Below are 26274 nucleotides of genomic sequence, written 5' to 3' on the forward strand. Positions count from 1 at the left end.
TTTGGAGTCAGATCTGGGGTTGGGCTCCGGCTCTGTCATCGACCTTGCTCAAGTAAATTAATCCCTCTAAGTCTTAGTTTCCTCATCAGTAAAATGGAGGTGTTAGTAGGAGAACTTTTATCAAAGGATCTTAGCACAAGGCTTGGTGTCTTAAAAGTGCTCGATAAATGGTAGCTGTGATAAGCGATATAATCATGTTTATTGGTCAGATATTCTTTTCACTCAGCCTTCAACACTTTAGTAACTATTGAAAGCAAGTCAGGCACACGTGCTTATGCCAGTAAAAGAGGGGAGGGTCAGTTTAGAGTTGTTGTTTGTCAGAAAACTATCCTTGTGGACTTGAGCCTGAATCTTCATGGGAAATGACTGAGTAAAACAGCAAGAAGGAAAGGAAATATACGGAGGAGGAAAGGGCCACTTCACACACAGCTTCCGTTAGGGGAACGGAGTAGAGGGCAGTGCTGTTTCAGGACTGACCTACCTGAGCCTGGCCTGGACCTGGAAGGGGATCTCCCCTCTGTGGCCCTGGGCTTGGTAAGACTGCCCTTGATGTCACAGGGTGGCGGGGGTGTGTGGTGGGAGTGGGCCGGTGGGAGGTGCCAGTGGCCAGGGACCTCTGCAGCTGCCTGTGTGAGACAGCACAGTGACAAAGGTAGGGGGAGCGGGACAGCTGAGGACATTGGTTTCTAAGTACATTATGACAGCCCCAGGTCTCCCAAAAGATATTAGGGAGCCCTTGAGGGATGATCTGAGAAATAGGAGTTACCCTTTAGTAGTGCTGGTAAACACTTCTTTTTTTTTTTTTTTTTTTTTTTGCTGTACTTGGGCCTCTCACTGTTGTGGCCTCTCCCGTTGTGGAGCACAAGCTCCGGACGCGCAGGCTCAGCGGCCATGGCTCACGGGCCCAGCCGCTCCGCGGCATGTGGGATCTTCCCGGACTGGGGCACGAACCCATGTCCCCTGCATCGGCAGGCGGACTCTCAACCATGCACCACCAGGGAAGCCCCGGTAAACACTTCTGATAGACTAATGGACTGAGCATATCTTGAAATGAGAAGCGCAGAGACCAGTTCATAGAGAAAGCTTGAATCAGAGGAATGGATCTAGTACATTTTGAAAAATACAGCTTTACCTACTGACAGTTCGAAATGTCAATCTGATATTATTCAGTTAAAGATAGTATTTGTATTACAATCTCCAGGATAACATCATTTTAGGTCTATGAGAAAACCACCCAAAGATGTACTTGGGGTTATTCTGTTTTCCTTGGCCTTCCAATTCGATCTTTTTCCCCCTTAGTTATAAAAGACTCTGGTTTTAAATAAAACACAACCCTGTAAATATCTAATTCGTGTGTCCATAGTTCATTAATGATTCATAGTTTCTTAATGTTAGTAGAACTGTTTGCAATATTCCTTATATCTCAAACAAAAACACTGTCCTAAAGGTTAATTGAACAGTGAGTAATTTCAGCACACCAGTGTGTACTTGAGGGTATACAATGGTAGGTATCTTATTTGGTGGTTTTCAAAGGACACAAAGAAGTGTGAGACACATTTATATCCTCAAAGAATTAAGAATTAGCTGCCTAACTGAGCAATGGTGGCACAGAACAGAGTGCTTGGCTATAAAGCAGACACTCACTATAAAAGGTAGGTTAAAATGGATAATTTGTGTGAAAATTTCTGGGTGGTGGTAGGCATTCTCTCCCTCACAGAACTCAGTGCCTATCCAGACAGAAGTGATTTATGCACACCACACAGCAGCTAGCTATGGAATGTAGTAGATGATAAATACTACATGAGAAATATAACGGAAGGGCTCTGGGAGGACGAAAAGGGGTTGGGTTGCCGAGATTTCCAGTGGTCAGAGAAAGCCTCAAGGAGGAGGTGGAATCTGGGCAAGGCTTGGGAAGATGGGATTTGAAGCAGAATGGAGGGGCTGTTTGTGGTGAGGAGTGAGGTCAAAAAACCCCTGTGAGGGATAGAATAATTCATAGTCCAAACTGTGGAGAGTGGACTGCTGCTCTTTGTAGCTGCAGCTAAACTGTGTGTGTGTGTGGGGGGGGGGGGCATCTTGAAAGCCAAGCAGTAAGGAATAAAGGTTTTTATCCTATGATAGTGATATGAGGTCTGTAGCTGCCCAAGGAGATAGAGTTTAGTTATGGTAATGGTCTAGCTGGGGCAGATCAGGGTTGGAATTGAGGTTTTGCTGCAGGGAGGTGGATATGAGGTTTTGAGGGTGTAGAGTGGATAGGACTTGTGACTGGGAGTGGGGGCAGAGAGGATGACAAATTAAAGAAGGGGTGACTCTGATAGTTCCAGTATGGGATGCTGAGGGCAAATGGAGTTCTGAACTGCAATGGGGAAGCTGGGGGAGATAACCAACTTAAAGGGGGAATTCACAAATTTGATCTTGTTTGTTGTGAGTCTTTTGAAGTGATAGGATACTTTCATAGAAAAGGCTAGGAGGTGGTCAGAGCCATAGAATTAGGACTCCCCTGACTGAGGTCACTAATTGTCTGTAATAAACCCCTATGCCTACAGACCTTCTAGCTTGCCACTACTTAGCCACCAGTTCCTGCTTCAGATAGATTTTAAACAAGTGAAGGAAGTGACATGAACTGATTGGCTACATGGACTAGAGAGGGTAAGGCTGAAGACTAGCTAAGAGGCTGCTGTAATGATGTGTGTGACAGAATGGGCCAAGGCAGTTGTAGTTAGGATAGAGAAATGTAGACAGGTTCATGAGATTTCTCTTGTATAAGTAACAGGTGGAACACATAAAACTTGGGGATTGATTAGATAGGGGAGTACAACCACAGACAAATTCCATTTCTCTGGGCAGTTAGATGAGGAACTCTGTAAAAGAAGCAGGTCTGTCGTGAAGATGCTGGAGGATTAGGCTTTGGACAGATTGTGTTTGAGGGCTGCTAAATGGATTTGTTCAGTAGCTGGCTGGTTTTTGAAGTGCAGAACTCAGAGGGACGCACATGGGATGGAGATATGGTTCAGCAACATGTGGGTGATCTTGAAGGCTTGAGGGAAGGTGGCTCCCTTGGGGAAGAATGTGGAAGCACTAAAGCATGGTGCCCTGGGGAACGTTAGGCAGCCAGAAGGTAGGTTTGGCAAGAGCAGAAGGTAGAATAGCACTGGAAATGACTTAAATCATCAAACTCAAGAGAAGTGAGTGTTTAAGGAGCAAGTTGAAAATTCCAGAGAGGACAAGGTAGATAAAGACTAAACAACGTGGCAACCTTTGTCCAAGCAGTCATACTGAGTATGATGGGAATAGGATCCAGATTGAGCTGGACTCCAGGGTGAATGGGATAAAATGAGGCAAGTACTGGAAGTGGGTGGTGTGCGTAAAGGGAAGAAAAGAAAGTAGATGGGTGGTAGCGGGATGAAGGGCCCAGAGAAGGTATTTTTTTGAGGCAGAAGAGATAAGCATGTCTAAATGCTGATGGGAAACGGTCAGATGGGTGGGCAGGTAGGCAGTATTTTTCTGCTGTTATTTCCAAATAAATGCTGAGAATTGCTTAATGTTTCCATGAAGTAGTAGAATTTACTAGAAGACAGAAATTAATAAAACCTTGTATGTTAAAGCAGCAGGATTTCAGACTTCTTAAAAGCATACGAGTGATTCAGGTTTTTAAGGGCTTTTATCCCCCCCATGATTGCTTTCGTTCAGGGCATTCTGTTTCAGTTATATTCTGATAGTTGCTTATATTGATTTTTTAAATTGTTTAGATGAAAAATATTAACATTCTTATGAAGGTGGAACTTTTTTTCTGGTTGACTGGTATTTATTACCGTTTTTTTTCTTTTTATAAAGAAATTAGATGGTACTTTTCTTTGCTGGCTGCTACGTTCATAGGAGCTAAGTTTTTAGGGCAGTTTTATCAGGACCTTATTTTTGCCCCATGCCATTTAAGTGGAAATTAAGTGCCCCAGTCCTGCCCATCTACCTTGAGCACACTGCTTCACAGCGTAAGATCCAGGAGAGATGAAGAGAAGGCAAGGCAAAATGGGGAGACCATACTAAAAGTATAGAGTCCTGGGAGAAAGATTTGATTGAATTAGGTATTTGAACGGATTAGGAAGTTGAAACTGGTAGAGTTGATCCTGAGTATGCCAGGCTGACCCTGTAATTAGGAAGTGAGGTATTGGCTTATATAATTTCTTACCTGTTCTTCCAATTTCCCACTTTCATGATTTTTTTCTTCTTGCTGTATCCTTCCTCTCCTTCCACACCTTCCATCCTGGAGGGTGAGGATCATGATTCATCATTTTGAGAGCCACAAAAGTCAGCACATAGTTTCTGAGCATCTGCTTTTCTGGTGCTTTGTTCTAGGAGAGACACTGGTCCTTGCCCCTAGGGAGGTTGAAAGGAGAGAGGGAGGCAGAAAGGTAAAAAAATTAAATTCTGAGTACCATGGTGGAAACCTGTCTTCTGTGTGGTTGATAGAGCAAAAGGAGGAGTGTGGAGCTCTCCCTGGGGGTGACTCAAGCTGAGTGGAGAAAAAGGAGTGGAGGTTTTGTTGGCTGGACAGGGATGGTTAGGGTGTGTAAATCCCAGAAATAGGGGATGGAAAGTAGTGGTGGTATAAAGTAACAAAGGCACTGGAAGGGCATTCAAGTGGTCTGGTAAACCAAAGAGCAGGATTTGATTGGGACATTGGTCAGTAGGTGCAACTGAAGAGGTGTCAGGATCGCAGCAGGTCTGTGTGCCCTGAAAAAAAGTTCAGCTTCTATCCTTCAGGTAAGTCAGCCACTGAAGGCCCAGGGTTTTGTCATGAACAGATGTGTAGTTTGCAAAGATGACTTTGGCACACCATGGAGGGTAGTTTGGAAGGGTACAACAGAAGGTGGGCGCCCACCTGTAATGGTCAAACTGCATGGAGGGGACACACTCAGTGCCTTACAAGTCATGTGTCTAATTTAAAGAATTTTTGATACATGTATAATGTATGGAAAAAATATTTCTGATGATTAGCCTCCAGAGAATTTTTACTAGAACCCTTTTAAGAGATGTGTTTACTATGTGTTGGCTATGTGATTTTTGTCATAGAGTTGTGAAGATCAATTGAAAGACTATGTCAAGTGTATTTTTTATCCTTATATTTATGTTTATATGTAAATTTATATTTACTTATGTTTTCTGTGAGCAGATGGTTGAATTTCAGGTTAATGGACTTTAACTTTGATACCATTTTAAAAAAAAAGTGAACCTGGATATATAAATATCTCCATGTCCAACCCTTACATGAGTGCATGCCTGTGTGTGTATACACGTGCATGTGTTAGCATGTATGTTATGCTTGTCTGGGGCATGCATGTGTATGTGTGTGTGTGTGTCCTTTTCTGGGTATATTTGGCAATGTAAACCAGGGATTAAAAATTGTTGAGAAGTGGCCAGTGTATAAATACATGTTGGGTGATTGTCATTTAGTTATGCTAAATTTTTATCTTCCCAATTCAGTTGGAATAATTTCATTAACAGTGCCTGAAGCAACAGGATATATGGTTGAATTTTCTTTTAGAGAATTGCCTAGTTACAACGGATCCAATTAAGTTCTGCATATGTTATCAGTGGCATTAAATGCAACCAAGTGTGGTGTTAAGTAAAATGAGAAAAGTTATTTTAGTAAAAAAGTAACTTGTACTTAATATATATTGAGCTAGTAAACAGCAAATGTAGGTCTGGAGAGTAATATATTCTTATTTAAAACATGAAATGATCATTTAACTTGAGATTATTGTTTTAAAATTTGTTAGTAAGTTCACAGTAAATAAAATCAAGTATGCAACTTTTGAAAACACCAGGAACTAGAAATGAGTAATACTTGAAGAAGAATTTCTGTTTTCCAAGGGTGAACAATTCTTTCTTTCTTTTTTTGTTTGTGGCTATGCCACATGGCTTGCAGATCTTAGTTCCCCAACCAGGGATCCAACCCAGGCCCTGGCAGTGAGAGCACCGAGTCCTAACCACTGGACCACCAGGGAATTCCCAACAATTCTTTTTTCTATAATCAAGATTTTAAAAGTCACAAAATTGTGAAATAAATCAAAGCTGCCTTTTTTATGGCTGGTAAATTTTTATTTAAAATATATTTGAAAAGTACAGTATTCTTAGAAAGGTTTGGTGGAGATATAAATGTTACTATCAATAATTTCATGTTCTATCCTGCTTGTCAGTAAAAAGCATTTTAAAAGGTTTTTATTTTTAAAGAAAACTTTTTTTTTTGGACTTCCTTGGTGGCGCAGTGGTTAAGTATCCGCCTGCTAATGCAGGGGACACGGGTTCGAGCCCTGGTCCGGGAAGATCCCACATGCCGCAGAGCAGCTAAGCCCGTGCGCCACAACTACTGAGCCTGCGCTCTAGAGTCTGTGAGCCACAACTACTAAAGCCCGTGCGCCTAGAGCTGTGCTCTGCAACAAGACAAGCCACCGTGATAAGAAGCCCGCACATTGCAACAAAGAGTAGCCCCCGCTCGCCGCAACTAGAGAAAGCCCGCACGCAGCAACGAAGACCCAACGCAGACAAAAATAAATAAATTTAAAAAAACAAAAACTTAAAAAAAATTTTTTGCTTAAAAACAAAGGCCAAACTAACCAACTGCAAAACAAAAAATATACAACCAAAAATAGCCCTGGATCGCTGGGGTGCTGTGAGTGTTACAAGGGAGGTTCTAAACTCCATGCTGTGGCCAGGTGCCCCATGTCCAAGCAGTTTGCGGGCCTTGGGCCTTTGTTCCCTAATGTGTAAAATGTGGTTGGAATGGTGAGCTGGGACATTGAAATAGGTGATTTAAGTTTATTTTTCTTCTGTTTAGTGTCCAAGAGATACAGTTCTGTGTTTGGTTCTCTAATCTCTGCTTAGTTCATCTAAGTGGAGTTTGACCTTTTTTTAAAAAAATAAATTTATTTATTTTATATATTTTTTATTTTTGGCTGCATTGGGTCTTCGTTGCTGCGTGTGGGCTTTCTCTAGTTGCGGCGAGCGGGGGCTACTTTTAGTTGTGGTGCACGGGCTTCTGACTGCAGTGGCTTCTCTTGTTGCAGAGGACAGGCTCTAGGCGCACAGGCTTCAGTAGTTGTGGCACGTGGGCTTAGTTGCTCTGTGGCATGTGGGATCTTCCCGGACCAGGGATTGAACCCATGTCCCCTGCACTGGCAGGCGGATTCTTAACCACTGAGTCACCAGGCAAGTCCCTGGGGTTGACTTTTTTTTTACATGACATTATTTAGGAATAGATGTCCTTAGGATACTAGCTGAACAATCATAAATCTAAAATTTTTATTTGTGTTTAAAATTTTAGGTATGCAATACCCCCAGAGCATGGAAAACGACTGGAAAGACTAGCTCAAGGTAAACTTGCTTTCTGTTTCTCATCTAGATAGGTTTTTTGTTTTTGAGGTATTGGGTTGGCCAAAAAGTTACTTCGGTTTTTAAGTAAAAATAAAAGACACATTTTTCATTTTCACCAAGAATTTTATTGAACAACATATTCACTGTTTTGTTCCATTACCTTCTGACATTTTTGGGGCAACTTCATAATTCCATCTTCCCAAAACTTTTTATCTTTTTGAGCAAAGAAGTGTTCCAGGTGCCTTTTACAGTCTTCCCAGGAATTGAAATTTTTTTCATTAAGAGAATTTTGTAAAGACTGAAATAAATGGAAATCCGAAGGTGCAACATCTGGGTGAACACCGTGGATGAATCAGAACTTCCCAGCCAAGCTGTAAGTTTTTGCCTGGTCATCAGAGAAACACGCGGTCTTGCATTATCCTGATGGAAGATTATGCGTTTTCTGTTGACTAATTCCGGACGCTTTTCATCCAGTGCTGCTTTCAGTTGGTCTAATTGGGAGCAGTACTTGTTGGAATTAATTGTTTGATTTTCCGGAAGAAGCTCATAATAGAGGACTCCCTTCCAATCCTACCTTATACACAACATCACCTTCTTTGGATGAAGAGCGGCCTTTGGTGTGGTTGGTGGTGTTTCATTTTGCTTGCCCCACGATCTCTTCCATTCCACTTTATTGTACAGTATCCACTTTTCATCACTCGTCGCAATTTGTTTTAAAAACAAAACGTTTTCATTAGGTTTCAGTAGAGAATTGCATGCGGAAATACGGTCAAGAAGGCTTTTTTGCTTAACTTATCAAAGCGATGAACATAACCAAGCTGGTGCAAATGATTTGGATATTTTGAGTATGTCGGTTATCTCCTGCATGGTATTACGTTGATTGTTCTCAATTAATGTTTCTATTTGATCACTATCAACTTCAACTGTTCTACCTGACCGTGGAGCATCATCCAGCGAGAAATCTTCAGCACGAAACTTCGCAAACCACTTTTGACACGTTCAGTCAGTCACAGCACCTTCTCCATACACTGCACAAATCTTTTATTTGCATTTTAGTTGTGTTTTTAGCTTTCTTGAAATAATAAAGCATAATATGCTGAAAATTTTGCTTTTTTTTTCCATCTTCAATATTAAAATAGCTACACAAAAACTCACCAGTTTTGATAAGCTTTTTTTTTAAATGCACGCCTGATATGACAGCTGTCACAATACAATCTAACAAAATTGTTTCGAATGAAGTTAAAGACAACTATGTGCTACTAGAGCCATCTTACGGAAAAGACCTAATGAACTTTTTGGCCAAACCAATATTTTTGCAGTGTAGAATATCACTGTGTTAATTTTATTCTTTTCAAGTTATTGGCATTTAAGTATTTCTCTCATTGAGTAATATTAATTTTTTCACATTAATGTGTGCATATTTTTCCCTGTTGCATAATCTTCGTGATTATTTTAGTTCGCTGCTTAGCTTTTTGTCAACTGATTGCACTTAACCTATTTTGGTTGTTTCCAAATTTTTTTCTCTTTTTTATAGTGTACTTAACATCACTGTGCCAATAATATTTTTTCTTCCTTTAGTTGTACCCTTGGGATAAATTCCAAGGAGTACTGATGCTGCATCTTGGGCTATAGGTGTTTTATGAGTACTTTTCATGTTGCCATATCATTTCACCAAAGGGTTGTGTTAAATCTCTTTTTGACCCCCTCAATTTATTTGGCCCCCTGGGCCTGAGAGTGCCTGAAGTATGAAGGTGAATGTCCCCAGCTAACTGGATGAGCATGATATTGTATGCCTTCTTAGACTGTTAAAATTAAACATACTTTACTGGAACTTGAATTTTTATTTTTTAAGGCTTTGTCCATCTTCTTTTTTTCTTCTTCTAGTTTTGTTGAGATGTATTTGACATATAGCACGTTATAAGTTTAAGCTGTTCAGCATAATGATTTGACTTAATACATCATGAAATGATTACCACAATAAGTTTAGTGAACACGCATCATCTCATATACATACAAAAATAAAGAAATGGAAAAAAATTTTTTTCCTTATGAAAACTCTTAGGATTTACTCTTTTAACAGCTTTCGTATATAACATTCAGCAGTGTTAATTGTATTTATCATGTTATGTATTGCATTTCTAGTACTTATTTATCTTATAATTGGAAGTTTGTACCTTTTGACGACCTTCATGCAGTTGCACCTCCTTCAACCCTGTCTATCTTCTTAAGGGCCAGGTTGAGTCATTCTTCTGGGAACTCTATCAATTGCTTTCACTCTGTGACCACTTGTATCTAAGAGAGCACCTTCTACTTTTCTTCCCTGCGTTAAAGATATGCCAGGCAACTTTGTTCTCATCTGCTCCCGCAAGGGAGGAGAATCATATTCACCCCGTTACCCTCTTTTTCTGTTTTGCTAGCCACCCTAACCAAGGACGACGTAGACTGGTAGTGACTTATTTCCAGGGGAAAGTGGAGTTCCACTGAGTGACAACTGAAGATAAGACAGAATGTCTCATTCAGAATGCCTTTATTCAGAATTGAATCCTCAGGGAGCATTGTCTTTTCAGTCAGGTGCTGATCTAAGTTTCATTGGTATGTTAGGGTTGCCTTCTAGTAGAAAAGGAATTTTGTTCCTGCATTATGTATGCTTTCATTTAATAATGAAATGGGGACACTGAGAAACCCCGTCCTTTGATTTGACAGTTCTGAACAGAAATTGTTAATGATATCTAAAAGTTACTTTCCTCCAAATTAGAGTTAGAGTATCACGTTTGTAAGAATACGCATTATTATAATTTTGGCAGGCTAATAACTATAAAGACAGTGTTTTTATAACATAATACATTATAGTAATAATAGCAATGTAATTGTAATCTTGAACTTTGTTAGGGACTATTTTCATGAATATTAAGGTGGATGAATCCTGGTTCTGGATAATAGATTAGAGCACAGCTTAGAAAATGATTACCATAAGCCTTAAATACCCTGGCAATGAACTTTGTGCTAAATCTATATGCGGTGAACTATCCTCGTCCTTGTGATAATTATTCTACCATGTTCTGTTCACCTCATTGCCAGAGAACTTTTAAAATGGAGCCAGTGTAAATTTTACGGTATGGGCTCCCATGCTAAAGTTTTTGCTATAAACTGTCTGTAAGCACTTTGACGTTAACTGTCTGAAAATGACATTCCAGGAAAATGGATGCCATTTGCTTAATCAGTAAGAGATTAATAAACTTGAAGGTTGAACCAGAACTTTAAACTCAATTGCATGTTTTTTGAAAACTTATTGCAGCATTATTTTGAGAAATGATTCAGGGAAAAGCCCCTATAGGACAGTGGAGGATTTCTATCTGCTGACCAGATGCCAGCCAAATTAATTGAGCTCTGCTAAGTAATTAAAATGATAAAATAATGCAGTAAATGAGATGGAGCATTATAGGTTGTCTAGGTCAAGGCAGCACTTGATACGTAAAATGAAAAGCAGCCTCGGATATTTTCCATTATCTTGTCTGAACATCATAATTATCACACTTGCCTTTTATGCATGAATGCTTTCATCTTTGGTTTCTATTGAAATCTTGATTGACTGTGGCACCTACAAATATTTTATCTGAAAGCCGTTATGCCTGCATCTAAATAAAGCCAGGAGTTTGATTTTGCCCTTCAGTTGCTTTCTCATCTATACAGGTTTTTTTCCCAATATTATGTAGACATAAATGTAATAAAAAATCTCAAGTGAATTGTTGCAATTTTTATACTTGTTATGTTCGCCTGTAATGCCGTTGCCTTCTTTCTAATTTTTGGCTTGATACAATTGAATGGAAAGTATAAAGGAGAATAGAGATATAATATTAAATCATAAATGACAGTTTTGAAGATTTTCAGTTTTAAGAATGTCTAAATCTCATCTGTTTTAGAAATAAGACTATCTTTGTGGTTCTATTAAGTTAAGGAAGATATGGATTAAAGTAAATTGGGAGCAGCTAAATTTTTTTGTGAGTGACTGTATTCCATTGGTCTCTCATTGTTAATAAAGTGCTAATATTTTTTAAAAATTGAAGATGCTTTACTTTGGTCAAAATTTTGGTTACTGGGAAAAGAATATGTGAGTTAGGACTTTGTGCAACAGATTTTGGAAATGTGAGTGATCAGCAGGAATTTTGTTTTAAGTGACAGTATGGTAGAGTCGAATACACTGGTTCTTTTGGAGGCTTATATTTACCTGTAGCAAGTGTTTTCGTTTTGACTTCTTAAAAAAGCGACAGTAAAAAGGAATGGATGAAGCATTGTTATGAAGGATTAATTTAGTTCAAGTTTTTTTAAGCAGTTAATTTTGGTGTGTGTGTGTATGTATGTTTTTAAATGACTAGTCGTCTTGAGTTTAAACCTGTGGAACAGAGTCTTAGCCTGATTTGCAGGGATCCCTATTCCAGGAGGTGGACAAAGGGTCTGTGCGTGGGATGCAGGCAGTCTGTGGACTCTCTGAAATTATATTCAAAATTGGGCATATATGTGGATTTCTGGGACGCTATCATCAAATCCATTAAGAGGGTTTGCTCCAAAAGAGATTATGAACCACTGCTATCAAGAGACTAGAAGATTAGCATTAAATAACAAGTCATTTTAATTTTATAAACATTCTAAATTGACCTGTTCTCATACCTCTGACTTGGAATTAGGAAATATACTTTTATCAGCTCTCAAAATGATAAATACATAATTCCCTTAAGCATTCATTGACGTTATGGCCTGAAAATATTATATTAAGATGCTTGGTTTTGAAAGGCTAATAAATAAAATACCCTTGATTATGAATAATCAATTTTAGGGGGCCCCTAAGCCCTAAAAAATGAAAAAGTCCAGCGGTATATCCTCTGCCTTCATGCCTAACTCATGCTTTAGGCATGGAGATCAATGTGTGGTGTGTCAGGGTATGTTTATTTTCATCTTCCTATCAGTTGTTACATTAAGAATGGTGAAACAATCCCTAAATTTAACTTCCTCATATTTTGATGTCAAATATCACACTGTGTTTAATTTTGAATATTTTATATCCAACCATGTTCCTAGTAGGATTTTAAACATTGGACAGTAATACACAACATACACCACGTTAGAGTAATTAGAATGTGTGGTGAAAGACAGTTCTGAGAAGTGACAGGTAGGGAATGGGGAGGAAAATTCAGGAGGGGGATGCCAGCTAGCAGGGAAAGATTACTATGGAAGGAAATTAAGAGTTCTTTGATTCTCTGGGGGGTGTGGAGGAGGGAAGCTGAGGCAGGAAAATCCTGTTTAGCTTGACTGACCTGTTTGTGCCAAAGTGCTTGGCCTGAGGTGTCCTGGGTGACCTACGCGTGTGTGGTCCATATGTCCTGTCAAGGTGGGAAAAAGCTGGAGCTGAAACAAAGTGGTCTCAGGAATGCAGTAAAACACCATGTGTAATGGTCTATATACCTGTTAAATTAGGTGGAAGTTTTAACTCTAAGTGTTCTGCCAACCAGTTTGAAGTGGAAAAAACTTTCCCATTACTCACTACACTGTGTTCAAGAGTTAAAAATAAGGCACTTGTTTAGGAGAACCACCATCCTTCTCGATACCACGGTCAGTATGAATTTCTCCTGGCGCTCCTCCTAGAGAGCTCCATGGAGCTTTGTCTCTCCAGTAGAGATGTTGATGGATTACAGGACACGTGGAGCAGAGTGAGGCCTGCAATGTGATAACTTTCTACCCAATTATTAATTGCTCAGCGAACGGTAGGAAGGACAGAGAGGTCAACTACAGCTTAAACCTCTAATGTTGACCTCTTAACTAGGAATGTGGGTAAAAATACCAGGTTTCTCCCCACATAATGTAACTCATTAGTTCTTTTCATTAAGAAGCATGTTAAGACATTTCATATGTGAATCAAATACATCTTTGTAAAAGTATTTCCCACAGAAGCATTCCTTCCATATTCTTTTCCTATGTCCTTTTCCTTACCATTCGTTTATATGGCTACTATATTTTTTAAGCCTCGTATCAGTCATATGAATATTGCAAAAACCATTACAGGCCTACCTCATTTTATTGTGCTTCGCTTTATTTCGAGTTGCAGATAATGCACTTTTTTTTTTTTTGCAGATTGAATGTGGTAACCCTGTGTTGAGCAGGTCTATTGGTTCCATTTTTCCAACAGCATTTGCTCACTTCTTGTCTCTGTGTGACATTTTGGTAATTCTCACGTTTCAAACTTTTTCATTATTATGTTTGTTTTGTGATTGGTGAGTTGCGAAAAGATTACAACTCACGAAAGTGTTAGATGATGGTTAGCATTCTAGCAATAAAGTATTTAAAAATTAAGGTATGTACATTTTTGGGGCATAATTCTATTGCACATTTAATAGACTACAGTATAGTATAAACATAATTACATATGCACTGGGAAACCAAAAAAATTCTTGTGACTTGCTTTACAGTAATATTTGTTTTATTGCGGTGGTCTGGAACAGGCGGAACTTGCAGTATCTCTGAGGTACGCTTGTATAAAACTCTATCAAAGCATACTTGGGTAAATTTCAATTATATTCAAATTAAATTGTCTTAAATCTATTGCTAGTGTGGACATACACTCTACATGTCTGATTTCTCCATCTTTCCCCTCTGCTTTCCTCTCTTTTTCCTTTCTTTCCTAAGCAATTAATAACTAACGTCAGCTTCTCCAAAGTAGTGTTTGTATATCTATAGAAAATGTTACTAAACTTTGATTTTAAAATTTTTTTCCAAGGCTAAAACTTTGTTGGTTTAATAGTAGCAGCATGTGTTTGTCATATGAGATTGGGATTTAAAAATAATTAGTTAGTAATAGCTAATATATTAGAAAAGGTAAACCAGTTGACAGTTGGCAAAACTTCTTATTTGAAGGAAAGAGCACACAATTTTTAGAGTATATCTGGTCTATTTCTAAAACAATTTAAAAACATTTAATAATTTTTTAGGTCAGATTAATTGAGGTAAAATACACTTACAGTAAAAGCCACCCCCTTTAACTATACAGTTTTGTGAGGGTTTTTTTTTTTTTTTTTTTTTTTTTTGCGGAACGCGGGCCTCCCACTGTTGTGCCCTCTCCCGTTGCGGAGCACAGGTTCCGGACGCACAGACTCAGCAGCCATGGCTCATGGGCCCAGCCGCTCCGCGTAATGTGGGATCTTCCCGGACCGGGGCACGAGCCCGTGTCCCCTGCATCGGCAGGTGGACCCTGAACCATTGCGCCACCAGGGAAGCCCCGACAGTTTTGTGAGTTTTGACAAATATATACAGTGGTATAACTACCACCACTATCAAGATATAGAACATTTCCAGTACCCCCAAAAGTTCTCTTGTACTTTTTGCAACTAATTCTTCCCACTGGCAACCACTCACAGCCACTAATCTGATTTCTATCTCTAGAATGCCATAAAAGTGGAATTATACAAAGTGCAGACGTTTCTATCTTGTTTCTTTCACTTAGAATAGTGCTTCTCACATCTGATCACTTTTACGTTGAATACAGGGCATCCTTGGATGTGTATAGCACCTGGTTCTTGAGAGGGCTTATGTGATTCTGTACATCCTCATGCTATAAAACTCCCAGCAGGACTTTGGCAGTCTTAGCAAATGTTATTGTGGGATGCTTTTAGGGTTTCAGGGCTCTATTGGGATTGCTGGAGTACATGTTCCTTATCATGGTGGAAATGGAAGATTTGTTGAACTAACATGATAACTAGAGTCAACATGGTGGAAATGAGTAACAGGGATAATAATAATGGCCACTATTCATTGAATGTTACTATGTGTCAAGTAGACTAAGTTTTATTATTTTTTTAAATTCACAAAATGTAAAATAAACCATTAACCGTTTTGAAGTGTACAATACAATGGCATTTTAGTATGTTCATATTGTGCAACCATCACCTCTGTCTAGTTCCAAGAGATTTTTATTACCCTAAAAGGAAACCCTTTATTTTATATTTATTTATTTATTTATTTATTTATTTATGGCTGCGTTGGGTGTTCGTTGCTGCACGCAGGCTTTCTCTAGTCGCGGTGAGCAGGGACTACTCTTCTTTGCGGTGCGCGGGCTTCTCATTGCGGTGGCTTCTCTTGTTGCGGAGCATGGACTCTAGGCACGCAGGCTTCAGTAGTTGTGGCTCGTGGGCTCCAGAGCGCAGGCTGAGCAGTTGTGGCTCACAGGCTTATTTGCTCCGAGGCATGTGGGATCTTTCCGGACCAGGGACTGAACCTGTGTGCCCTGCATTGGCAGGCGAATTCTTAACTACTGTGCCACCAGGGAAATCCCGACCCTGTATTTTTTAATTGGTCATGCTATATTTCCTCCCACCCCTCCCCAGCCCCTGGCAATTAGCAGCCTGCTTTCTGTCTAGGTATTTACATATTATGGATATTTCATATACATGGAATCATATAATATGTGATCTTTTGTGTCTGCCTTCTTTTATGTAGCATTCTTCTATGTTATATCTATGTTATAACTTATAGCAGTACCTCATATTTTTTTATAGCTGACTAATAGTTCGTTGTAAGGATACACCATATTTTGCTCTTCTATTTTTCAGTTGATGGACATTAGGTTGTTTCCACTTTTTGATAATGGCTAAGTTTTTTGTGCATTATCTCACTGGATTCCCATAAGGATCCACCCAGTGGGAATAGCCACTGTGGAAAATGGTATGAAGGTTCCTCAAAAGATTGAAAGTAGAAATGACATATGATCCAGCAGTTCTACTTCTAGATCTATATTTGAGAGAAATGAAATCACTGTCCTAAAGATATATCTGCACCCCTGATATTACAGCATTATTTATAGTAGCTAAGACATGGAAACAACCTAAGTGTCCATCAACAGGTGAATGAATAAAGCAAAGTGTTATACATATATATATATATATATATATATATATATATACACAATATACTATTATTCAGGCATAAGGAAGAAGGAAATCCTGCCATTTCTTTCAACATGGATGAATCTTGGGGTCCTTATGCTAAGTTAAATAGTCAGATACAGAAAGACAAATACCGTATGATGTTACTTATGTGTGGAATCTAAAACACCAAACTTATAGGTACAGAGAACAGTTTGGTGGTTGCCAGAGGCAGGGGGTGGGGAAAATGGGTGAAGGGGGTCTAAAGGTACAAACTTCCAGTTATAAGATTAGTAAGTTCTGGGGGATGTACTGTACCCTATGGTGACTATAATGAACAATACTGTATTGAAAGTTGCCAAAAGAGTAGATCTTAAAGCTACTCATCACACAAAAAACTATAACTATTTTTAGGTGATGAATGTGAATTAAACTTAACGTGGTAATCATTTCACAATATATACATATATCAAATCATTATACTGTATATCTTATATGATGTTATATGTCAATTGTATCTTGATGCTGGGAAAAAAAAAAGACCCTACTGAGGAAGGTAATACTAGCATCCTGATTATATGAATGGGGAAATTGAGGAGCTGAGAGATTATGGGACCAGACAAGGCTATATGAGTTGTTGGACTTGTGCTAGGAATCCATGTCTCTGTAGGGATTCTTAACTGTTATTCTCTTTTATTTTGCTAGCCATGTGGACAAGATGAGGGTGACTTCAAATAGTTCAAACAGTTACGTTTTTTCATCTAAAACTTAGGTCTGCTATTTAATAGCAATGAGAAGGTGTATGTTGTGAGCAGTAAATGAGAGAGGAAATTTGGTGTTCAAGTAAGCGTGTGTGTTAGGTGTCTGTAAGAGGAGATTGGACAAGATTTACACAAAATCCCATAACATAGTTTGCACCTCACAGTAGGCTGCCTCTCAAATGCTTCCACCAAAATATCCCTACAAGGGAGGAGAGTGAAACCCTACCACTCCACAACACTCATGCAGATTTTGCATCTTGCTCCCTTAATACGTTTGTTTGTATGCAAATATAAACCACGTAATTTAGCATGACATAAGTAGATGCTCAGAAAGATGTGCCAGGTTTATTCTGTGTGTTCTTCTACACCTGGCATGTTACCTGATGGCCATGGGGTATGTGAGGTGGGGTAGTGAGTTGCTACCTGCTATGTCCACTACTAGATACTTGAGGGGTCAGTGTAGAACTGTTTCTTTATTGGAACTTCCTGGTTTTCAAGATTATGAAAGAGTGGATTCTCCAATTATGTGACTGGTAAATTGGAAAGTCTTACAGAATGTTGCAGTAGTAACATTCAAATATGGTAAGTTTAAGAGCGGACTTCTTCCAAATAAATTCTTTCCAAATTGAAAACTTAGAAAAAAAGCACATTAAGAAAGTAAATATTAGAATAGAAAAAAAAAGGTTCTGAAAGGCATATTTTAAAGAACTTAACTTGCAAAAATTTTAACACATACCTTGTTTTCTCTTTATTTGGTGACTTTCAAAAAACTCATTGTCTTAAATTGAATTTTTAATTAAATTTTATCTTTTCTATCTGATCTATTTTTGTTATACTTCATACATGTGATTCCAAACTTGTTTTTTTCACTTGTTATGAAAGCTGCTAACATTCCTTTAGCCAGCATAGTTCTGAGTTTTAAAAGATATTATCATTTTGTATCAAATAGTATTCTGGTTATATTGGCTTCTTTATATATTGAATAAAATATTTTTAAGAAATGGTGGAGTGAGGGTGAGTGTGAACCATGTACTTCTGCAGGTATTTTAAGGTAAAATTCATTTTGAGACACATACATTATGTCATAATTTGTGGTTTATGAGGTGTTTTCCAGGGCGATGTGAAATATAATTCTGATAACCTATTGAAAATATAAATTCTGAACCAATATGAAGTTCTTAACATATGGCAAATTGCCTTCCTTCAGTGGTTTTCCAGTTTAACTAACGACCAGTCATCACATTGTTCAGGTCCTGATTACAAATCCATATCAAAAGAAAATTAAGTAGACTCCTCTTTCTTCATTGATTTTAATTTAAAACTTAATTCATGCAGTGCTGCACAGAGTTACAGATTTGAAAAGTTTGATAGATCTATTTAAATTGTATTGCTGAAACTTTTCCGTGGGTTATGTGTTTGGGGACTGCCCTGCTGTGCTTTACTCTCTGTGGTGTAGGCTCAGGACATCTTATTGTATAGATACGGCTGTTGCATTATATGGTACTTTCTCACCATTCACTAAGGTCTGCATTCTTTCAAAGGTTTTTTTCTATTTATGTATTATGAATATTAACCATAAACGGAGGGCTGCATTAAATGACCAGATAGGGCACAATTATTCCTTTTATTCCCATTGGTATTGTAGCGAATGATAGTATTTCTGATGTTTCTGTTGGTTGTACTTTTTAAATATTTCTGTCTGTTCATCTTAAAAATCCAGGTGTAGCTGCTTAAGCAGAATATACTGCTCTTTGCAGGTGGTTCTTTATACCCTAATGGCTTTTTTTTAGATGTTTCATTTGTTTCCTTCTGATGATCTGTGGCCTCACATACTCCGTGGTGGCATCAATAAAGGCTTGTTTACTTTAAAACTATTCCTGTAAAACCTTGCTATTCTATGAGGTTAAAATGGCTCATGATTAGGTAATGAGTGCTGGTAATTCTTTCATCAGACTGGTCATATTCTTGAGCTGTTTATACGTAGTGAGCCACAGAGTTAGGTAAGTAGCATCTCCAGTGGCCTTCATTTTGGTAGTGGAGGAGTTAAACAGCATCTGTGCTTCTTCCCACTTTACCCAGCTACATCACACATGCTTTCCTGGTGAGTTCTGTGTTCCTTCTGGGTCCTCTCTCTGATTCTCCTCTGTCTCTTCCATGTTTCTCTTGTCTTTCTCTTCTTGCTTTCCCGTTCTCAGTGTGGTGGTTTTTCCCTCTGAGTGAGGAAGGTAAAGAACAGGGTATCAGGCACATTCATTTTCCTCTAGCTTACATAACTGAGTTAATGAGAGTCTGCCTCAGACAGACTGCAGGATTGAAGGCAGAGATGGAGAGAAACAACTGTGTTTCAGTGCATAATGTACTGTTGAATGAAAGGGTTTCTGCATGTTTAGCTTCTTCATTTAAAGGAGTCCTCAAAACAGTATGTACTGTTCCCATACAGGCTGGTGAGATAGGTTTCCAAGCTTTTGACTGGCCCTGGTTGGGAGTTACTTCAGGAAACTAGAAGCAGTTAAACTATTTAAAATCGATCAGAAAGAAACAAGGGTGGGAAACTGCTGTGTCTGCTGTATGCCAGGCATTGGGACAAGTGCTTCTAGGAGTCTAAAATGAGAGATTCCCCTGTTAAAATGCAGATTTTCCTCTTCTACCTTCCCTTAATATTTTGTCCATTTATCAGTTAATAGGTAGATTGAGTTCAGATCTGTTACAAATTGGAATTTGTAGGTTTAGTCATTTAATATCATGCAAACAACTCTTGGCAGATCTTTTTTTTTGTAAAAAAGGTCAACCCTTGGTAATATAAATATGTATTGTTTAATTTTTAATAATTCTGACTCTGGTTTTTAGTACCAGGGTTTTTGATGGTGGACTTGGTCTATATTTACGTAAAGCTGTCATTCTATAAGAGTACTAGAACATAAGCTTAAAAAAAGATTTGAAATTTTATCTTAATTGACGCATTACTGCTTATAATTACTGTTTCCATTTAGGTTTTTTCCCAAGCAGTTCTCAAGGGTGTGATGCATTTCTTCGCCACAAGATGACACTGATATCTCCCTCAGTATTGAAGAAATATGGTATTCCCTTTGACAAGGTATATTAGTGTTACTCTTTAACAAATTCATTTAATGTGTATAGTATTCGTATTTAAGACAAATTTAACATAAACTAATATATCTTTGACTTCAGGTAGGATTTTTAGGATGTGGGGAGAAAAATTCAGATTCATGTTTTATTTAGGTAACAGTTATTTACCTAAATATTAATTTGAAGTTTCTTTTATTTCAAGATGCATTTACTAGAGATTTCATGCAGTTCTAGCTCACTTACAACAATACTGAAAGTAAAATGTAGCACATTTGAGAGAATAAGATATATAGCTCTCCTCCATTGAAGTCTCTTATATGAGCAACAAAATTTATGTGTATGTGATCTATTTTTCTTTTTTTTAAAGAAATCAGAGCAATTTTCATTAGCAGTTTGGTTGGTTAGAATCAGTGATTATGGTGCCAGTATGTTATTTCTAAACACATTCAGACATAATACAAGTGAGATTTCATTATGGATAAAATTGCCTGATGATTTAATAATCAGATATTGCTTCTTGGGGTATTTCTGAAGATTAAGTTCTGTAAGACTCTGTACATGCTAGATCCCTCTTTCTTTGTGTCTGTGGGTAGTAATTGGGTCAGAATTATTACAGAGCATGAGCATTTTTATGTGAAGAAGCTGAAATGAAAAAAGCTTTTGACCAGATAAATAAAAGGTCTCTCTCAGTTGGAGGAGGATTAAGACCTTAGCTACTTCAGAAACATTAAAAAATAGTTCCACTCCCTTTTTCATTTTTTATTTGCCTGTCTTCCCATAATGCTTGCTGTTTTCCACCTTAGAAGCTTTTCACTTGTGACTAAATCTTTCCCTCTTCTTAATCTCAGGCCCTTAAAGTCCTGTCTTCCACCTCCCTCCCCCACCACCCCCAGCCCAGGCTTTGTTCAAAGTAGAATTTTTGCAAGGACCAAGAAACATTCTCCAACTTGAGGTGGTCCCACTCTCTCACAAACAGGCTGTTCAGTAGTCATGCATGAGACATACTTGTCTTATGTGATGAGGATGCTCTCAACACTGGTTTAGTCACATACTTTTACCCATGACAAAAAGTGTGCCTTGAAGATGTGCACTATGGAGAAGGTCCACAAGTGTGGGTGGGCTGCAGCACTACTGCAGGTACAGAGGTCAGAGGCTGTGCCCCCCCAGAGGGGCCATTCCTTCTGGGGGGCCTTGTCTTACTTGAAGATGCCTCTGGGCATCAGGCTTTCCAGTCTCAGACATATCGTCAGTGCACGTTCTTTCAGGTGGTTGGCATAAGCCTGATTAAGCACTTTTATTTAAGTTGAAATATTAGAAGGCAGAGGAGAAGGAGAAGACTGGAGTCCTCCAAGACAGAAAAACCTCTGCGGGTTTTGGGCTGGTGATAGGAATTGATCAAGCTGTTCTTTGGAGAGGGGTTGTGTGAAGTAGCAGGACTGCGGGATTGGCTCATTTGCCCAGGATGGAGGCCTTTGGAGTTTGTAGCTTCTTTCTCAAATTTGGGGAGAAGGAGGCAGGTGCCTCACACTCCTTTCTGGGAGGCTCTTCATGTGCTATTTGGCAGATCACTAGATGCACCAGGCTCTTATCTGGTCTTTTGAGGATGGGACATTTCGTGGCTTTTGTGGGAAGTGGAAGGGTGAGTGCTCGTCCACAGATGGTGAGACACCAGCAATTTAGAGGGCTGATTGGCAGTTGCAGTTTTTCATATGAAATACTGCCATTTCCCCTTACACCTTGATGAAGGGTGTGTGATGATTGTGTGCTCCTCAAGGAGCTTATTCTCTGATGATGATAATGTAACCTGGGACAGAGTAGCACAGACTTCAGAATTATACTTCCCAAGTTCATTTCTGATTCCGTCACTTGGGTAAACTACATAATTTTTCTGAGCCTCAGTCTCTTCATCTGGAAAATGGGGATAATAATAGTACCACTTAATAGGGCTACTATGAGGGTGAAAAGTGATGATCTATATGAGGGGCTTTGCATAGTACAGGTTATATATAATAGTAACACAATCTTCCTCCTCAGTTTAACCTTCTCTCTTTAGGCAATCATTTTGCAGTTGGACTAACATTTTTTTCTTCTTCTTTCAGTGAATTTGTACATATTCATACATATATATGAAAAAGTATGTTTAACAAATAGCTAATTTCTGCTTTTTGATTACGTACACTACCCTTTCTGACATTTTTTGCCGTATGGAATTATAATGCTTGGTTAGTCTTAAAATAAAAGGGACTTGTTCTTGTCTACCCCTATATCTTTTTTTTTTTTTTTAAATATCAGTTTGTTACATAGAGGCAGTAAATTTGCCTTATATTTTGGCTAACTGGGATTGACCTGTTTCTAGAAATTATATAGAGGCATAACATTTAGGGTCCAATTTAATGGGAACAGGTACTTTTCAACATGGCAAGAACAGGGTTTTCTAGGGAGAGTAGAGAAGGATTGTAGGTGGAATTCAGTGGAGCAGTGAAGCTACTTTCCTTATCCCACTGACAACAGACTTACCCTCTTCCTCCACCTTATAGGGCTAGAAACAGTTGAGCAGAGTGAGTTTTGTTTTATCACATGGTACAAGGAAGTGCCTAGTTTCCAAGCACAATTATAATTAATGAGATTCAGTGAGACCAGGAAAGGAGAGAATCAGGCTTTGTTCTCAACGTGGCTCGGAATGATGGAACTGGAACCATGTTGAACACTGATAAGCCATTCTCTTCCTGCCAGGTGGCAGCTGGGTTGCCACTCATTGCAATAGAACACCTGCTGGGGTGTCACAGGGGAGGGGGTGATGAGCTAAATTTCAGAATTGTTGAGAAAGAAACATTTTAGCATTCCTAAAATGGTAACTGAATTGCAGTGTGTGCACCTGTATTTATACAGTGTATCTCCTGTATGTTTCCACACAAGTGCATACTCACATATTCATTTATCAACATTTTAGGACTGAAATGAACCAAGGTAACTGAATGAATCAGTGAGTTATATATTTGATAGTCTAGCATTGAGTAGACAAGTTAAAAAAAAAACACTGAAAAATTTAGCTTCACTGTATTTCTATAGCTCATGGTGTGTTTTGTATGCTTTGGTGATTATAAAAAAACCAAATTTCTGTAATCTGAAAATTAGGAATGGACTGAATACATTTTTCATCTTTGCTTTTGGGCGGCTGGCTTATTTAACCAAGCTAGTTTAATTATATTTGAAAATGCACTCACCCACTCATATATACTTATATATTATACATATATTTGAATAACTATTTGGTAGAAATTTTACTATTAAATGGAATGAAGTCAATTGAATGTTTTGTAAGTATTATGAAAGGATAATTTGGTGAATACTATCAACTCTTTAGCAACAAGAATTCATAATATTCAGCGTGTGTTATCAAAGTTTTTATAGCTCTAACTTGAAAAATGTCAGTTATGATAGTCCTGTTATATAATTCCAGTAATGTGAATTTTTAAAGTATTAAAATATACATATTGAATGCTAATAAGAACAAATTTATTTGAATAACATAAAACAAAGACATCTTCAAATAGAATATAATTTCTTTGATCATGGACTGAATGATTGAACTACATTGCCAGAAGGTCACACACCCTGTTTAGAAAATTCTTTTAAAAGTCTCCTGAAAAACTATTAAAGGATTAAGTAAAGGATCTGGGGGGACTTCTTTTATAGCTCGGACATCATATTTTTTCTTTTTTTTAAATAGGAAATACATTTTAACTGTATTTGCAATTTGGGAAGTCTTATAATTGGGAAATATTATATGTTTTCTACCCTGCAGATCACCCAGGAGGCTGGCGAATTTATGATCACTTTCCCATATGGCTACCATGCTGGTTTTAATCATGGTTTCAACTGTGCAGAATCTACAAATTTTGCTACTGTCAGATGGATTGACTATGGGAAGGTTGCTAAATTGGTAAGTTATGCCCCAAACGCTTAAATTAAATGTGTATTCTGATTATTATAGTGGGAAAGCTAAGAGCACATGCAGCATTTATTTTTTTCCTCAATGATGTTGTGTGCTTGTCACCATAGTAATTTATTCCAGACAGATATATTTATTTTACATAGGCTATATTAATATTTGTAGCAGTGTTTTCCTGTTTTGAGATTAATGTGGAGCAATTTACTTTGAGAGGTAATTTTATGCAACCAGTGCTTTCTTTCTTAAGGCCACCAGTCTTTTCGTGAGATTTTCTGGTGGCTCCCTGTGACTCCATATTAGGTAGATGTGGCTCCTTCCATGTTAGAGTTCAGTCCATGGCTTAGAAAACAACTATTTACGGAGGAAAGTGGTAAAATTGTTAACAAGAGGTGAAGGGAGGATGGTAAGAAGAAATAATTCAAACTGCCTTTAGTGTAGAAATGAATTTTTTGAAAGTAATAGTATAGAATGTATTTTAACAAGTAATATATCTTAATGTTAAATTTGGTATAAAAATTTGCATCTCCTGCTCAGTATATTTAATTTAGTTCACAAACTGTGTATTTTCATTCACAAGCAACTTGTGTTAAATTTCATTAATTGCCCCCCTGCAGCGTTAAATAGAGGACATCTTCAAAGTGATGGTAGCTCCTATTAGATTGCTTCCTTTCCTGTGGATTTTAAGGCAGATGTACAGGCTGGCAGAGGGCAGTTTCTTAATGAAACTGTGTGTTTTACTACAGAGTATGTAAAATTGACATATATTTGGTGGAAAAATGGCACATACAGCCTGTATAGCCTTATCTTGGCCACTGCATGGTCCAGGCAAATATTATTCATTCTACATTGATAAAACTTTCATGTGGAACCATTGAGTGAACTTGGATAGAAATGTATTCAGGGAAGACAACTCTAGGTTTATTTTACACAGGTATTTAGAAAATTGTATAATATATTAAAATAAAAGTATAGCAACTCAGAAAGCATTCAAATGAATTCGTGACATAAAAGAAATCTCCTGCTATTAGAAGACTTTCTCTGTTCTAAGTAATTTTTATTTATGAGGGGTAATTTAGAAAGGAGCAGAACTGAACTACTTCTTTCCCTTACGCATCCTTCATAATACAGTAAAACTAATAAAAAAACAGAAAGCCCGGTGTACATACCTTGGTCAGCTACTGCCATGCTTTTGCAGAAAAGTAATGCTTGTATCTGCATCAAAACAGTGTCATAGCCCTGAGGTTATAACAAGGTATGTTATTTTATGGTTTGCATCTTTAATCATTGACATAATAAGTCAGCTATCCCAGCTGTCAGTCACCAGAAAAATTAGTTGGTTCTTGTTTACTACAACTTTCAGTTCTAATTCTGAGTATTGGCTTCTTCCCAAGACTAAAATGTCCTGAGTGCATTTCCACCTTTCCGGGTGGTCAGAGTGGGAGTGGAGTGTGACCAAGTAAGAGAGGTCAGGAGTGGTCCTCTCTGAGGTCTCTCTCAGCTGATGGAGCCCAGACCTGTGGGGCTGTTAGGAAGCAGAGCCCCGTAGTGGAAGAGGCAGGGATTTGAGGCCCAGCTCGTCTTCTTGCTAGCCAGAGAACATCAGGAAAGGCATTTCTTCTTTTCGTTTCTTCCTATAGATTAAAAATCCCTCTCTACCTCATAGATTTGTTGGGAGGAAAAAAACTTAGGTATGTGGGTATCCACTCATGCTGTGTTGATTTATATCATTCAATTTAGTCAGGGGATATGACTGTCTTGGTTCTGGTTTTTTTTTTTTTACTGGGTACAAAATATTCAATGGCTATAATGCAGTTTGGGCCGGTTAATTTAAAATTGTAATTACATGTGTTTGAGATGTTTCTAGGTGTTGTCTCCACTCTTTCCTTACTTTTGGTGAGGTGGTGCTATTCTGAGAATGTATTAGTTTTCTATTGCAGCTGTAGCAAATTACCATAAAATTAGTGGTTTCAAACAATACTCTTGTACTGTTTCCTAGTCCTGTAGGTTATACATTTGACATTGGTCTAATCAGCAAAAGTCAAGGTGCTTGCAGGGCTGCATTCCTTACTGGAGATTCTGACGAAGAATCCACTTCCTTGCTCAGTGAGTTTGTTGGCAGAATTCAGTTCCTGGCAGTTGTAGGACTGAGTTCCTGTTTCCTTGCTGCCTGTCAACCAGGTCTTTGCTCCTAGAGGCC

General features: G+C 38.3%; 1 protein-coding gene across 4 annotated transcripts in view; it reads left to right on the forward strand.

The window, feature by feature from the left end:
* Window positions 1-26274, forward strand: part of KDM4C (lysine demethylase 4C) — a 395353-nt gene that overhangs the window by 88988 nt on the left and 280091 nt on the right. For 3 of the 4 annotated variants that reach the window (XM_082842831.1, XM_082842830.1, XM_082842832.1), the window contains 3 exons: window positions 7322-7371; window positions 20029-20132; window positions 23931-24068. In XM_082842831.1, the coding sequence (XP_082698957.1) occupies window positions 7322-7371; window positions 20029-20132; window positions 23931-24068 (292 nt within the window). Of the gene's footprint in view, window positions 1-7321; window positions 7372-9834; window positions 9943-20028; window positions 20133-23930; window positions 24069-26274 lie in introns of those variants that run through there. The other variant, XM_082842833.1, reaches the window with a different exon arrangement.

The sequence above is a fragment of the Leucopleurus acutus genome, assembly GCF_964270905.1.
Source record: "Leucopleurus acutus genome assembly, chromosome: 7".
NCBI classification, from domain to species: domain Eukaryota; kingdom Metazoa; phylum Chordata; class Mammalia; order Artiodactyla; family Delphinidae; genus Leucopleurus; species Leucopleurus acutus.